Source organism: Carex rostrata, chromosome 24 (genome assembly GCF_964058835.1).
Source record: "Carex rostrata chromosome 24, lpCarRost1.2, whole genome shotgun sequence".
In the NCBI taxonomy this organism is placed as follows: domain Eukaryota; kingdom Viridiplantae; phylum Streptophyta; class Magnoliopsida; order Poales; family Cyperaceae; genus Carex; species Carex rostrata.
The window spans coordinates 8,536,674-8,551,304 of NC_135941.1; the positions used below are offsets into that span (position 1 = coordinate 8,536,674).

General features: G+C 38.8%; 3 protein-coding genes across 6 annotated transcripts; all 3 read right to left on the bottom strand.

Moving 5' to 3' along the window:
• Positions 1 to 2,706: 2,706 nt before the first annotated feature.
• LOC144575531 (Putative methyltransferase family protein) lies at positions 2,707 to 5,919 on the bottom strand. 2 transcript variants are annotated; one of them, XM_078325707.1, is made up of 9 exons: positions 5,751 to 5,919; positions 5,319 to 5,435; positions 4,813 to 4,883; positions 4,410 to 4,512; positions 4,031 to 4,081; positions 3,714 to 3,867; positions 3,452 to 3,596; positions 3,078 to 3,183; positions 2,707 to 2,995 (listed from the first exon to the last, which is right to left on the bottom strand). In XM_078325707.1, the coding sequence occupies exons 1-9, from the start codon at positions 5,887 to 5,889 to the stop codon at positions 2,841 to 2,843; spliced, it is 1,041 nt and encodes a 346-aa protein (XP_078181833.1). In that variant the 5' UTR covers positions 5,890 to 5,919; the 3' UTR covers positions 2,707 to 2,840. The 2 variants fall into 2 exon arrangements, with proteins under 2 accessions (XP_078181833.1, XP_078181834.1); XM_078325708.1 differs by having other exon boundaries at positions 3,714 to 3,863; positions 4,027 to 4,081.
• Positions 5,920 to 6,633: 714 nt separating this feature from the next.
• On the bottom strand, positions 6,634 to 10,527 carry LOC144575368 (Protein kinase superfamily protein). 3 transcript variants are annotated; one of them, XM_078325472.1, is made up of 6 exons: positions 10,293 to 10,527; positions 9,950 to 10,112; positions 9,488 to 9,704; positions 8,779 to 8,870; positions 8,203 to 8,676; positions 6,634 to 7,742 (listed from the first exon to the last, which is right to left on the bottom strand). In XM_078325472.1, exons 2-6 carry the CDS (start codon positions 10,108 to 10,110, stop codon positions 6,797 to 6,799), a joined length of 1,890 nt encoding a protein of 629 aa, XP_078181598.1. In that variant the 5' UTR covers positions 10,111 to 10,112; positions 10,293 to 10,527; the 3' UTR covers positions 6,634 to 6,796. The 3 variants fall into 3 exon arrangements, with proteins under 3 accessions (XP_078181598.1, XP_078181600.1, XP_078181599.1); XM_078325474.1 differs by having other exon boundaries at positions 9,950 to 10,116; positions 10,293 to 10,525; XM_078325473.1 differs by having other exon boundaries at positions 9,950 to 10,121; positions 10,293 to 10,503.
• A 764-nt stretch (positions 10,528 to 11,291) lies between these two features.
• LOC144575367 (Myosin heavy chain-related protein) lies at positions 11,292 to 13,812 on the bottom strand. The gene is made up of 2 exons (XM_078325471.1): positions 13,610 to 13,812; positions 11,292 to 13,502 (listed from the first exon to the last, which is right to left on the bottom strand). The coding sequence occupies exons 1-2, from the start codon at positions 13,679 to 13,681 to the stop codon at positions 11,346 to 11,348; spliced, it is 2,229 nt and encodes a 742-aa protein (XP_078181597.1). The 5' UTR covers positions 13,682 to 13,812; the 3' UTR covers positions 11,292 to 11,345.
• Between the last annotated feature and the right edge of the window lie 819 nt (positions 13,813 to 14,631).

Below are 14,631 nucleotides of genomic sequence, written 5' to 3' on the forward strand. Positions count from 1 at the left end.
CTGTATTTGAGACCTTTAATTCTTCTCTTCTACCCCACACTGTTTCTCAGCACCCTATGATCACTAGAAGTCGCAAAGTTCATCAACCTACCAACCATGTTGCTCTATTGGCCGAATCCTACCTTCATACCGAGCCCAAGACTTACAATCAAGCCAAGTCGCACAGCCATTGGGTCGAAGCAATGACCAAAGAGCACAATGCTCTTCTTGCCAACAACACGTGGGACCTCGTTTCACCTTCTCCTACTCACAACATCGTTGGTTGTAAATGGGTCTACAAATATCGTCTCGTTGCCAAAGGGTTTCACCAAGAAGAGGGAATTGATTATTTCGAAACTTATAGCCCGGTGGTTCGACCTACTACAATCCACCTTGTACTTACCGTTGCTCTCTCTCGAGGATGGTCTCTTCACCAATTAGATGTCCAAAATGCATTCCTCCATGGTGACCTTCAAGAGACGGTCTATATGGCTCAACCTCCGGGGTTTATTGATCCACTTAAGCCCCATCATGTATGTCGACTCAACAAGGCCATCTATGGTTTAAAGCAAAGTCCAAGGGCTTGGTTTCACGTGTTAAGCAAAGCGCTTCTTGATCAAGGCTTTCAAGCTTCTCGTTACGATCCTTCGCTTTTTATCCTTTCTTCCAAAGGGATCATGCTCATAGTATTCGTATACGTGGATGACATCATTGTGACGGGTTCTAGTGCCAATGTGATTCGTTCCTTTATGCACTCCCTTCAAAAGCTCTTCCCTGTGAAGGATCTTGGTCAACTACACTACTTTCTTGGCATTGAAGTCAACTCGGCTTCCAAAGGGCTTCATCTCTCACAATCCAAGTACATCAAGGATGTCTTGACTCGAGCAAACATGCTTGACTCCAACTCTCTTCCCTCTCCCATGTGTCCCAAAACTACCCTCTCCAAGTTTGATGGTGATCCCTTCAATGATCCGCACCTTTACTGCTCTATTGTTGGCGCCCTCCAATACGCCACACTTACCCAACCCGACATTGCCTTTCAACAAAGTGTCCCAATTCATGCAAGCCCCCTCCACGACCCATTGGGTTGCGGTCAAGCGCATTTGACGCTACCTTAAGGGCACTATTTCTCATGGCATTACCCTCCAACCAAGTTCCTCTTTTTCCTTACATGCTTTCACAGACGCCGATTGGGCAAGCTCCACGGATGATCGCAAGTCCACCTCCGGCTTTTGCATCTTTCTAGGTGCGAACATTATCTCTTGGGGATCCAAAAAGCAGCCTACAGTTGCTCGTTCCAGCACCGAGGCGGAATACAAGTCGCTCGCTATCACAAGCTCCGAGTTAGTTTGGCTTCAGTACTTGTTGGCCGAACTTCATGCGACTCTTTCTTCTCCCCCGGTTCTCTGGTGCGATAACATCGGCGCTACCTTCTTGGCGTCTAACCCTATGATTAACTCTCGTACGAAACATGTGGAGATAGACTATCACTTCGTGCGAGAGAGGGTTGCAAACAAATCTCTTCTCATCCGATTTCTCTCTTCCAAAGACCAGCTTGCTGATATCTTCACAAAACCGTTGGCTTCACCTCGTTTTGGTCTACTTTCTACCAAGCTGACCCTTTGTCCCTCCGGCTCAGCTTGCGGGGGGAGTAATAGAGCTAGTCAGACTACAAGTTAGTTAGTGGCACTATTGTAATTAAGGAAGAGAGGCAACAGGTTAGTTAGGAAGTTAGTTAGTGGCACACATGTAATTAGAAGAAGATTAGATGCCTAACCTATTGTCTATATAAGAAGAGGTAATTCCTCCATTGTAATGTTACTCAATCAAGAAATAAAAAGATTAGAGTTCATTTCTATTCTCTCTCTTCTCTCTTTGTTTTTAATTGGTTTTCTAAGTTACTCGTGCATTTTGAAGATACAAATGGCACGTTTCAGTATTCATTCTCTTTGTTTTTAATTGGTTTTCTAAGTTACTCGTGCATTTTGAAGATACAAATGGCACGTTTCAGTATTCATTCAGACATTTAAACAAACATGCATGCATGTTTACTTGTGGCGCTTTTAAAATGTGATTAGAATTTAGAGAAGATTGATTAAAATTAAAAAGAAGTGAGGTAGCTGTCACCTGACCTGAGTGAGAGAAAATCGTCTACACTACTCCTAGTCCTAGAGGCAGAGGAGAAATGGCGAGAGGGAGAAAGAGAGAGAGAGAGACTTATGTATGTATGTATGTATGTATGTATGTATGTATGTATCTGACTGTTAATCGTGGTTCTTGATTGCCTATGGCCTATGGGCATGAGCAAATATATATATATTTCTTCTTCGTTGTGGAATGTGGATCATTTATTTATTTATGGTTTTTAAAGATAGATAAAATCGACTTTTGGACAATGATTCTTCTAAATAAGAGGAAAGCCCTTCATTTCAGTTCATAAACTGAAAGTCAAGTCGTGCTGCATCCACATAACATGACATTCTCTGCTTTCCGAGTTCAAAATTAATAACACATTATCTCCTTGTACACATTCCAGACTACACTGACTGAACCATTTTATAATTTATATCACACCTGACCTGACCTGACCTGACCTACCTCTAACAAATCTATACTGATGCATTTCAAATTTGAAAATCCACATCATCTCTTTAGTCCTTACAACACAAATTAAGATTTGGATGTGGACCTCACCTCCTGAGCCTGAGGAGAGTTCATGACTCTGAGTCCAGTCCATTACCAATTCTGCAATTAGAGGGTTAGACCCAAACTGATACATTCTGCTATAACATGTAGTTATGTTAGAATATAACACAATGTGCGATATGTCACCTTCCAACTGAACTCAAGTATGGTCAAAACTAATTTTTAGCAGTTGCTTTTCGCCAATATGTGACCTTCCAAATCTCCAGATCTTTTCCTCTTTCATATTCCCTTATGTACTGAGGAATTTCCCAAAGATCAATTAGTTCGCCGATGAAGCATGGGAATGAGGCAGAATCAAGCGAACCAATACCTGCTACAGTATTAGTAAAATTTAAGAGAATGAATCCTTTTATTTATTATTTAACTTTCTTTGGGGAATGAATGGGGTGTACCACTCTCATCTTTTAAGAAGCTTCGAAAACGAGAATAACCATTGGCAACAACATCGAGTTCTTCAAGAGTGAAGTTGTACCTTTTCTCAAGTGCCAAGTAAAGGACCTGAGATAACATAACAAAGGTTATTTTACATCTTTAAATATTCATTCTGTGTTTATTCAGGTTTTCCACTCAAATTAAGAGGTACTTCGGACTCTAATCTTAGGTTGTTGACCAACCATATTTTTGTGATAGTGACCATGCACCGGCACATGCCCCGGTGATTACAAATAAATAATACGAGATGAAACCTTAATAAAGAAGACTTATAAGATTTTAGGATTCATATAAAATTTTATACTTTGAAGCAAATTTTTTTTTTTCCAGTTACCTTTTCAGAACCACATGACATTAACTTCACGAGGTTTGCGAAAAATACATCAGTAATTTTGTCACAGTATATGACATCAGCAGCTAGTAACACTGTGGATCTCTCTGCCTCCTCAATCTCCTTGGAGCTCCAAGTGTATTTTAACCTAAATCCCATAACAATCAGTAGGAAACTTTTGCCAAAAGCCCCTGCCAGATAGGAAGCTGACAACCGAAACACCTCAAAATAAAAGGAATGTATTTTAGTTGGTGAAAATTCTCACCTTGTTTGGGATAGATCATTGCTTCCTAATATAGGGGGCCAGGGCTTACACCAATCGAGTTCACGTACATGCAGTCGATTTTCTTGTAAGTTCAGAAGTCTTGAGCAGAGCTTTACATTTTGTAAGCAATTATCTAAGATCTTTATTCCTCTATCTGTTAGATACCATTAAATATTCTTGCTTAGAAGAAAGGAAATTCTCATAGGTACATTGTGAATCTTTAAAATGCCATTTACATGCAAGTACCCAAACTCACACTTAACTAGGACACAACTGTAAAGATCTATTTTAAAAGGATGAACACTGAAATCACTTGCCTGTAATGTAGACACTACCAGCAGACCGTGCAAGCACAATGCCTACGAGACCTGGTACATATATAACACCATTAGTACCTGTCTAGTCTGAAAAAAGATACAATATACATTCATTCCATATGTAAATCTATCAAGTGACTAAACCTTATTTGGGTGAAACTGCTATCCTGGAACTTTATCCCAGATAATAGATTCGTTTTTCATATTCAAGAAAGAACCATTTTTATGGAGACCATAACATTGACTTTAAGTCATTTGCTCCTTTACTTTAAAAGCATTTTTTTATGTTCTCTATTTTTCATGTGGGAATGTACTAAGGGTAAAAGTAAGGCCAAGAACTCCTATATTTATTTCTCTATTAAAGCAAGACAAAAGCTACCTGTCCCGGCACCAAGCTCTATAGCTGTAACACCATCAAATTCTGATGAGGTCAAACACTTATGCAATACAAAGTCAGCTAAAACCAATGAAGCTCTCCAAACCTGTTATTTTGAAATTGATTTATAATATAAATTCATAATCTCATCTTTGCTCAGTCAAATATTGAAACCTACACATCTTGTAAAATTTAGTAAAATGATAATTTGGTGGACTGTAGATCTTTTCATATGCCATGTAGATGTACTAAAAGAAATGAAAAAAAATTTAGGTAAACTGATAATTATAGACATATTTACTCTATTTTACAATATTTGGAAGACGAGAAATGAAATGAGATTAGCAAAAACGTAAAGTACAAAGAGTTCTGCAAAAGAAGGCACTGGAGATAGAAATTTAATAACCTGAAGCCCCACATATCTTATTGATGAAGTGATGTTGTGCTGAATAACAAACTCAAAATCAGCACACCTCTCTACAGGATAAAAGTCACATTAAGCAGGTAAGCAATTAGCCTTTTTGTAATACTTAATTTGGTTTGAAAGGATTTTATTACAAAAAATATACTGTCAGAATTCCTAAAATATACTAATTGGGTAATGACCAGACCCCATTTTTACACAACGTTTCCTGATATTTTTTTCATCTCTTTCCTTGCTTTGAAATTCACCGTATAATTGCTTCAAAAACTAAGTTCCAGCGATAACAACTGAGTACACTATTTTCACTGGTACTGCGCCTATAAGGCCTTGTAAGCTGTACCAGCATGTGCTAAAGCTGGATGTGTATGGTACTTTATGTAGTACTTTTTGCAGAGGATACCAGGTCTTACAAAAACTTTTTTCCAGAAAAACTTGCATGCTTCATGCTAAAAGTAAATGAACAAAAAGTTTTCCGTAACATCAAGTACCAGTTCTATTTTTCCTGCGATCTAGTACAATATCTCCATCTTTATCCAAAGTAATTTCATTAGACCATGCATCCACTTCTGCATGCCTACTACTGAAGTGATTAACATCTTTCGTCTCTGGCCACAACAAAGTAAGATTACATCACCACTTGGAATCAGATGAACAACAGTTTAGACAGACAAAGAGACAGACGAGCATGAGCAGGATTCAGAATACAAAATTCTGAAGGAATATTTACACGAATCTGGGGTAAATAACATAAAGAATCTTCTTGATTTTGACAATATATAATAAATATATAATCTAATCTTACACTATCCTCAAAAAGAAAAGCTAAGATACAAAATCAGTTATGCTCCTAAAGATGGCATTAACAGATAACCTGTTCGATGAAATGCCAAGCCGCTAAGAAACAAGAGGATATGGTTTACCTAAAGATGAAGATGGAAGAGAGAAGGTGAAGCGTGAGAGAAAGGGGCCGGTGGAGCGAGGAGGACAGCCCAGGTGCACCTCGCTCATCACCTCATCTTCGCACTCTTCCAATTCTTCAATTTCAATTTCCATTTCCATTACTTTAGTTTTTGTATTAGTTATGAAGCTTAGAACTTACAAGTGAAGTGAGGTGAGGTAGGTCCTCCACTCCTCCTAATAGTAATAGTAATAGTAATAGTAATAGTAATAGGCCGACTTAGAGAGAGATCCTATTAACAAAAATAAATTATGGCCCACTGGACCAGAATTTCTGGGTCATCATTATCATACATGGTTTGGGTCAGATCAGATCAGATCAGATCAGATCACTTCTGGCACGAATATTAAAGAATTTTCGGCCCTGTATATAACCTTTTGTGATCCGGAAACCTACTCAAAGAATCATTAATATCGTTTATTCTGTTTTAGCTCTAGCACGTAAAAATTGCTCATGCGGATATGATTTTTAATGTATTCCAGAACAATACTTGTCCACATTTCGATTTAAGATAGAGATTGTATTTTCATAATTTCTTCTTTTAAAATAATTAATTCTCGTTCAAATAGAGTTCAAAACTTGAGATATTAGAAGAAACCAATAATAATAAAAGAGGAACTAAGGCGAGACCAAGCCACGAAAGGAATATCGATAAGAGAGTTAAACCTTAACATACGAACTATCCATTTGTAAAGGCCAAGGAAGGAAGGGTACATGCTCTAATCCGAATCAAAAATAGAAACAGTTAAAGAGTTGTATAGTTCTGCTTCTGGACTCTGGAGGAACATCAAAATTAATTACTAACGAATACTTAAAATTTTGACTTTCAGATAGACGAGAATTAATACCCAGAGTAAACTTAATTTATATATACAAAAGTCAAAAGCCTGCTTCTGTCACAGCCAGAGCCAGCGCCAGCGTAAAGAGTTCATATCCCAATTTATATACACATCAAGTAAGAAAGACATTTCTAGTCGACAAATTAATATACTTCCTGGAATTTGAATTTCAGCGAGAAGGTGCCGTGAAGAGTATATTGGCCATAGAGGGAGGAACCCAGCCACCAGTCTGCCCATCTGACTGCTGATCAGCTGCTGCTGCCTGCTCAGGGGAACAACTTGCTACCCTCCTTTTGCTACACCTCCCCACAGTTGCCCCCACACATACCCCCCCCACCTTCAGAGCAGTGAAAATCCCCAGCGCCACAACCAATGGCCTTACTGCCCAATGAAAATCCTCCAAGTGCTGGTACTTTTTCACAAGCCCCTCACACTTTTCAAAGTTTACTGACTCTACCTCCGCTGGATCAGCCAGATAAGCAATGTTTTGACCCAAACTGAATCGCCCAGGAAATTTCACCTCCAGGCACCCGTTTGGATAGATCCAGGAAATTCGTCCTGTGGCATATGGCCCACCACACCTCTTCTTACTCGGCCAGTCAAACCTAGGGTTTGACACGCTGGCCTTCACCCTAACAAACTGTCCCACACAATATGACTCGGCCATTTGGAGGTCAGTATAACTCCCCTCATGAAGCCTATCCATCCCAATAAACCCAACCGTCACACCTCCCTCACGAGAAATCCCATGAAGTATCCCAACATGGGGCCCGCTTTCATCTCTAAGCCTAACCCAGTCACCGACCGCATAGCCGTAGGTAACCCGTTCAATTGTTGAACTGTGAACCCTTAACGGGTCATGGAAACCAAGAACCCTTACCATGACAAAGAAGTGCCCATCGGTATCTTTTTCTACCTCTAGGCCAACAATGGTGCCTTCAGGGATGAACATGCACTCAGGCCGGCACGAGTTTTTGGGCTTTCTTGACCTAACAACGTCACCAATTTTGAGTTCGTCCTTCAAAAGGAACCAGTCAGTGTAGGTTGGTTTGTTTGAGGATTTAAGGGCCTCTGTGTCAGTCCACATGCTATCCCCATAACCCATGTTTTTGCACCTGAAAATCGTATAACAAAAATGACCATTTATTAATTGATTTAGTCTCTTTAAACGATGCTATTTATTTTCTAATTCCATTTCACTTCCAATTTCTTTCTTCTTGTTTTTCCTTTTTCTTTAAGAGGACCAATCCTCTCAGTTCTTGGTGTGCCCAACTGAAACTTATAACTTATATCATGGAGCTTCAATACAATCCTTGTGTTACCTCAACTTCACATTTTACACAACAATCAATGCTAACGCAAACCAAGTGTACAAGCAATTTGAAAGCAAACCAGTAAAAAGCAAAAAACAAAACCAAAAGCTGGTGAACTGACAAACAAGTTGATAGCAGTTGACAGACACCATTGCATGTATCAAAGAAAAAGTACCACCGTCCAGTACAAACCTTGGCTAAAACATTATCTTGGCAACAACAAAAACTAAAATACTGACTGCCGAAAAGAGTTATTTCATACCTCTGAAAAGCTTGTATGATATGGGTCATAGATGGACGATTCCGCAAATCATAGTCAAAGCACCCAACTAACACATTTTCGATCTCAGGAGGCAATCCATCAGGTAAACTTGGCCTCTCCTTCCTCAAGACAACTGAATTAAAAATTTCATCATGTGAACGGCCCCGCCATGGCTGAGTGCCACTAAGCATTTCCAGGATGCTACACCCAAAACCCCATGAATCGGTTTCATAACTGATCGGGCCGCGAATTGATGGTTGCCACTGCTCAGGTGCCATGTAGTTGGGTGACCCCATCCGTTGGATCACGTCAGAGTTGGGGAGGGAGAGGTTCATGAGGAGAGAGGGGAACCCCAAATCACCAAGGATTGCACAATCAGATTCAGTCAATAGGAAGTTGCTTGGTTTGAGGTTCAGAACCAAAATACCCCTTTCATGGAGGTCCTTTACTCCCTGGGCTAAATCAGCACCGTACCTATTATAAAGATCATGATCTCATTTCAGAAAAGTTAAGAGAGAAATAATATCATTCTTCCACCACACATGTACCCACAAAAAGAAAAAAAATAAATAAGACCTTAAAACGTCGGAGAGAGGCAGCTTCCCGGCTTTGAGGCGAGCCATCTTATCTCCAACTGATCCTTCATAGAACATCATCACGATACAAACCTAAAAGTGTCCAAGATAATAAGGGAATCTAAAATATATGTGAAAGAACCAATAATTCAACCAACGGCAAGTACTGGTTAAAGACCAGGCATCACCTTTAACTTTACACCAAACTACCAGTTTCATTCAGTAAATTGAGTAGAATTATTGGAACTTGACTGGACCAATAAAATGCCAGACCAAAAGGAACTTGTTCTTGAAAAAGTCAACATCTAAATATAAATCACACCAAAAACAAACCAACGGACCTGTAATCAGGTCTTGCTTGAACCTGAAAGGTGCGAGTCAGAAACCTGGTGACTAACAAACAGAAAACGAACCTGAGCAAAGTACAAACGTACCTAATTTGTTCAACACAAATTCAACCATAACTCCAAATTGTTTATTACATGGTAATGTCCAGAAATTCTTCACATACCTCACAGGACCTACCAAAACCCAAATCTCACTCAACTAGAACTGAAGGGACTATAGCCCTGAGCATAACCCAAATGCAACAAATCATCACAGTGCCAAATTTAACTAAATCTGGAAAGACCTAACCCAAATAACTAAAAAGTCAAAATTATTCATACTGCCTTTTCACCACCTATAAAGAAGGAAAAAAAACTACATACCCTTCCATTTTGGACGGAGATGCCATGCAACATGCAAACACTCTCCAAGCCACGGCATTTGGAAAATACCTCGTCAAACCTTGACTTAAAAGACAATAACTGATCATCTTTGAATGGGGACAGCATCTTGACAGCAACCTCGTGGTACCTGCTTTCACCTAGATCTTTTATATGGCGAGTGGCTATCCACATATCACCAAACTGCCCCCTCCCAATCCTGTTGTTAAGAGAACAGCACTATAAGTAAATGTCAATATTACAAGCCAAAGCCATAGATATGAGAAGAGCTTCGGCCATGTAGTGAACCTGAGAAATTATCGGGGCCAAATAGCCACTTGGGGTGTGCCTTGTTTGATTATACAATGTCCTGATATGATTGTCATTGTATGTATTATGGTTGGAATTTATATGTTGTTATGCGGAATTGATATTATGCAATGACTCTCTTATATTGATTGATACCTGTGCTTTAATTGTAGGTCGGGTGTGTCAATCCAAGAGTTGATCTGATTTTGAGTAAAGGAGACTTGTTGAGATTGATCTGGGTTGCTACCCAATAGTATGTATTCAAATGATTCACTCAAACCAGGTTGGGATTGACCTGCTGCAGATTTCTCAGCCATTGCTTGCTTCACTTGTAATTTAAAAGAGAAGCAAAATTAGCAAATCAGTCAGGATCAGGTGTGTGCTTCAAATTCAATACTAGAGAGAGAATTGATTGAGAAAAAGATAAATTTGGGGGAAGTTGTAATTTAATTTACAGTTTACAGCTAGCTAATCCTAATCGGCATAATTTCTCTTTTACCTTTTTGCGTAGCTTTTGTCAGACACTTGCAAGTAAATAAGGTTGCCAACCTCACCTCACCTCACCGATAATTAAAGATAATCAAAGATAATTTAATTTATAGCAGGTAACTGACAAGTGAGGGAGAGGGAGAGGGAATAAAGGAAAAGCAATGCGTTTCGAGAAAGAGGAGAAAAAGAAAAGGAGAGGTAGCGTCTAGCGTGAGCGGTCCATTTTGCGGGAAGGAGAATTCCTTGTTATAGGGATTGATTTTTTCTATTAAAACCCTTTCTTTTTTCTATTAAAACTCCTCTCCAATTTTTATAGGTTATTTTATTGGACCTACCGAGTCCACCTCGTCTGCATTAACTCAAAATAGCATCTTTTGAGTTAATAGATATCGACCGTCCGATTGTAAACAAAGCTCATCCGGCCTCCGCCTAAAACATAGGAGATCTTCAATATTAGTGCTAATTTAATTTACACGAATCTTGAAGCTAATCGGACGGTCCATATGTATTAACTCAAAAGATTCCTTTTTGAGTTAATGCAGAGGATATGAATTCCGAAATTTCGGGTTTCGTAAGGAGCTGGAGAGGATTATTTTCACTTTTGGATATTTTTTGCTGAGGGGGATTTTCTGTGGCTCTCAGCTTCAGACAGAGTACATTTTGCTTGAGTTAAAAAAGTACAGATTTGATCGATGTTCAGCTTCAGACAAAATAATAATACTGTTCTGTTCAGCTGCAATTATCATAAAATGAAAATATAATCCAAGATTTGATCGATGTTCCAACGCTCTCTCTTAAGCTTCAATTAATTAATATAACCGCAACCCCATATATCAATTATAAAACACACAACCCAACCTCTGAATCTCTGATGCCTTTTTTTTACCCAATAATTGTTTGGCATTTTGTATAAGCGGTTGCTTGAGGAGCACCTGTAGCTGAAAGTGGTGAACCGTACGTATCTGATTGGGTCGCTTATCGAATCTCATCTCACAACCCAAAATAGGAATAACAAAAAACAAAATTAATATCTCTAAATCAATCTCTCATCTTTTTTTGTTGCTCATCCCAGCTGAGCCTGAGCCTCTCCCACTAGCTGCTCTGTCAAACAAAAAAGACGAAAAATCCCTTTCTCTGCTTCCTCAAAACAACCTTCTTCAATTTCCAAATTTAAATTACACCCCTCAACTTTATTATTTCCTATACTTGTAACAATATTTTCAGTCAACTCTGTAATTTTTTGCAGAGCAATTCTGGTTGTCTCAGCCTCCACTTGCACCAATTCCATCTCTAACTTTTCTGTCACCAAATCCCCCAACTTTTTCTCTCCCACACTTCCTTCAACAAGCCTATACAATTCTCTCAAACCATCAATTTCCACCTCTTCGAATTCTGATTCTGATTCCTTTTCCCTCTCTTTCCACCTCTCTCTAATTGATTTCAGCTCTTCTTCCTTCCCCACCAGCTGTCTCTGAGCTTCAACCAATTCCACTTCCTTTTCCCTTAAAGTCTCTTTCACCGTCTTCAGTTCCATCTCCAATCTGATATTCAATTCTCCCTCTGCATCAGAACCCATGCACCCAATCTCAGATACTTCTTCATTACCTACCAGATTAGTTGTCAGATTCGTCAGCTCATGGACAACTAAGGTTGCTTCTGCATGCCGCATTTTGATCTCCCGCAATTCATCCTGCATTGCAACAGTATGCTCTTCTTTTTCATGCAACTGAGACATGAGTTGCAGAAATTGCTCTTCTTTGCCATCCATTACTTTCCTTAATTGAATCATTTCATCATTAACCCCCTCTAACATTTTCTTGGCCTCTACAAGGTCCTTGTCTTTTCTTTCTGCGAGAGATGTAACTGAACCCAAACCAGATTCCAAACTTTGGATCTGAACTCTAGCTTCAGCCAATTCTGACTCGCGAATTTGGAAAACATTTTGCATGATATCAAAATCCTGTTTCTTCTTTTCCAATTCTTCTGTGAGCAATGACACCTCTCTTGATTTTTCCTCCAGCTTATCTCTTTCTCGAGCTAACTCTTCCTCTAAAGTTTTTACTTTTGATGTCTCCTGAGTAACCTGCAACTCGAGTTGTGTTAGCTTGGCTCGCTCAGATATGAGATCCATATTTTTCCTATCAACCTCTAATTTGATGCTTTCCAAATCCTCAGAATAAGACAGGAGCATTTTTCTCTGTTGGCTTATCTCGTGAGATTGCTCTTCTAGCTGATTTGCTTGGAGCTCCACTTTTGCATGAGATGAAGCAAGCAGTTCACGTGAACTTGCCAGCTCAGACCTCAAAGCATCAAGTAAACACCTGACCCGCTCAAAATCATCAGCTGACTCTTTAATACTGCCTATTTCACCAGAAGCTTGTGACTTGAGTTCCTGAAATTCATTTCGCGCATTCAACCAAGCGCTTGTCTGGTCCTCGATCTCTCTCTCCACAGTTTTAAGCCTTTGTTCATTTAATTCTCTCAGTTTATTTGAATCTGCTAATTCAATCTCTTTTCTCTCAATTTCCTGTTTCAAGTTGATAATTGTTGCTTCTTTATCCATTAAAATTTTCTCAAACTCAATCAATTTCTCCTCCTTGGATTCTATAACTGAGCCCAATTTTACCACCACCTGATCCTTCTTCTCTAATTCGACCTTAATTTTTTCTATTTCAGCTGATTTTTCCATAATCATTGATTTTAACCCAACCAATTTATGGTCCTTTGCTCGCAATAAATATTGCAGATCACGAATTTGTCTCACTTGATTCGCAAAATTCAATCTAACTGCTTCCAATTCTACCTTAAGCTGCTCTTGTTTTTGAAAAGAGGCAGCAATTTCTCTCTCTCTCCTCTCCAAGTCCAATTTGGTCTGCTTAAATGTCCTTTCTTCAACGAAAACCCTTCTCTCAGCATCTTTTAAGTCTCTTTCTGTCTTCCTCAGAGTAGATAATGCAGCCTGAAATTCTGATCTGAGAACCTCAAGGCTTGTGCTTAGTTCTGAATCTTGTGCAGAAGTTGATTGTAGGTTTAGGGTTTTTGCAAATAGCTGCTCCAACAAAACCCTAGCTGACTCAATTGAGCCATTACCCCCAGAGTTACTGGTCACACCAGTACATAGATTTTTCACAACTGGTGGAGAGAGATAAAGTGATCTTTTCTCTCTCATCTTCTGAGATTTAAATGGGAGCCATGGTGTCAACTTTTTATTGGATATCACCTGGACAAATAATAAACCACATATATGAGGTGATTGTTAACTAAACCGGTTGGTTGATTTACTTAAGATATATATATATAGATACTATGAAATGAATTCTTACTTACATGAAGAGTGGAAACGCATGCAGAAGAGGTGGTGGGCAAATTGCCACATAGAATTGAGGATACGACGACCATGCCCCGGCGCTGGCATGCATCAAGGAGATCGAGGCCGAGAGGAGAGGAGAAACAATTATAATATCCTGTGTTAAAAATGAACGACCAAGATTAATCCACGTCTAATCTGAACTATCCTATCCTATCCTATCCTATCCTATCCGTTGTTTAGGGTTTAGGTTAGCACAACCGACCGGAGCCAGAAGAGAAGAGAAGAGAAGAGAAGAGAAGAGAAGATAAGATGGATGTGGTTTAGGATTGCTATTTGGTGGTCCTACTCCTCGGCTCCTCCTACGAGCGGAGCCAGCAACAGGCCGTGGACCACCAAAGCCGAATATCACATACACCAGTACCATACAATATGATCACAAATAATCAAACGATCCATCCTTTGTTTCCCAATAAAATAAAGAGTCGTCTTACAACTCTACACTAATTAATTGACTATTTCATAATTGGACATTCAAATATTTCTGTATTTTTTTAGGCCAATCCTAAAATAAAATAAAATAAAAATAATAATTGATAAATTAATAGTTGATGCTAATTTTAACGTCTTTTAACTCAAATTTGATACAAATTTGTACCAAAATAGTATAAAATATATATACAGAGGAGGGTTCAAATGCACACTATCTTTCAAATATTTTTTCTCCATTTTCAAAGTCCGAATAGTCAATCTGAACCGTTAGATGCGATATATATATTAAGATGTGCTTGGAGACCAAATTTTATATTTTTTGGAATTTTTTTACTATTTATTAAACCACTTTGAAAATCACTGATCTAATAGTCCAGAAAATGTAAAATCAGCGATTTTCAAAGTGGCTTAATAAACAGTAAAAAAAATTCCAAAAAATGTAAAATTTGGTCTCCAAGCACATCTTAATATATAAATCACATCTAACGGTTCGGATTGACTATTCGGCTTAATAAACAGTAAAAAAACGTCGATCCGAACCATTCATCTT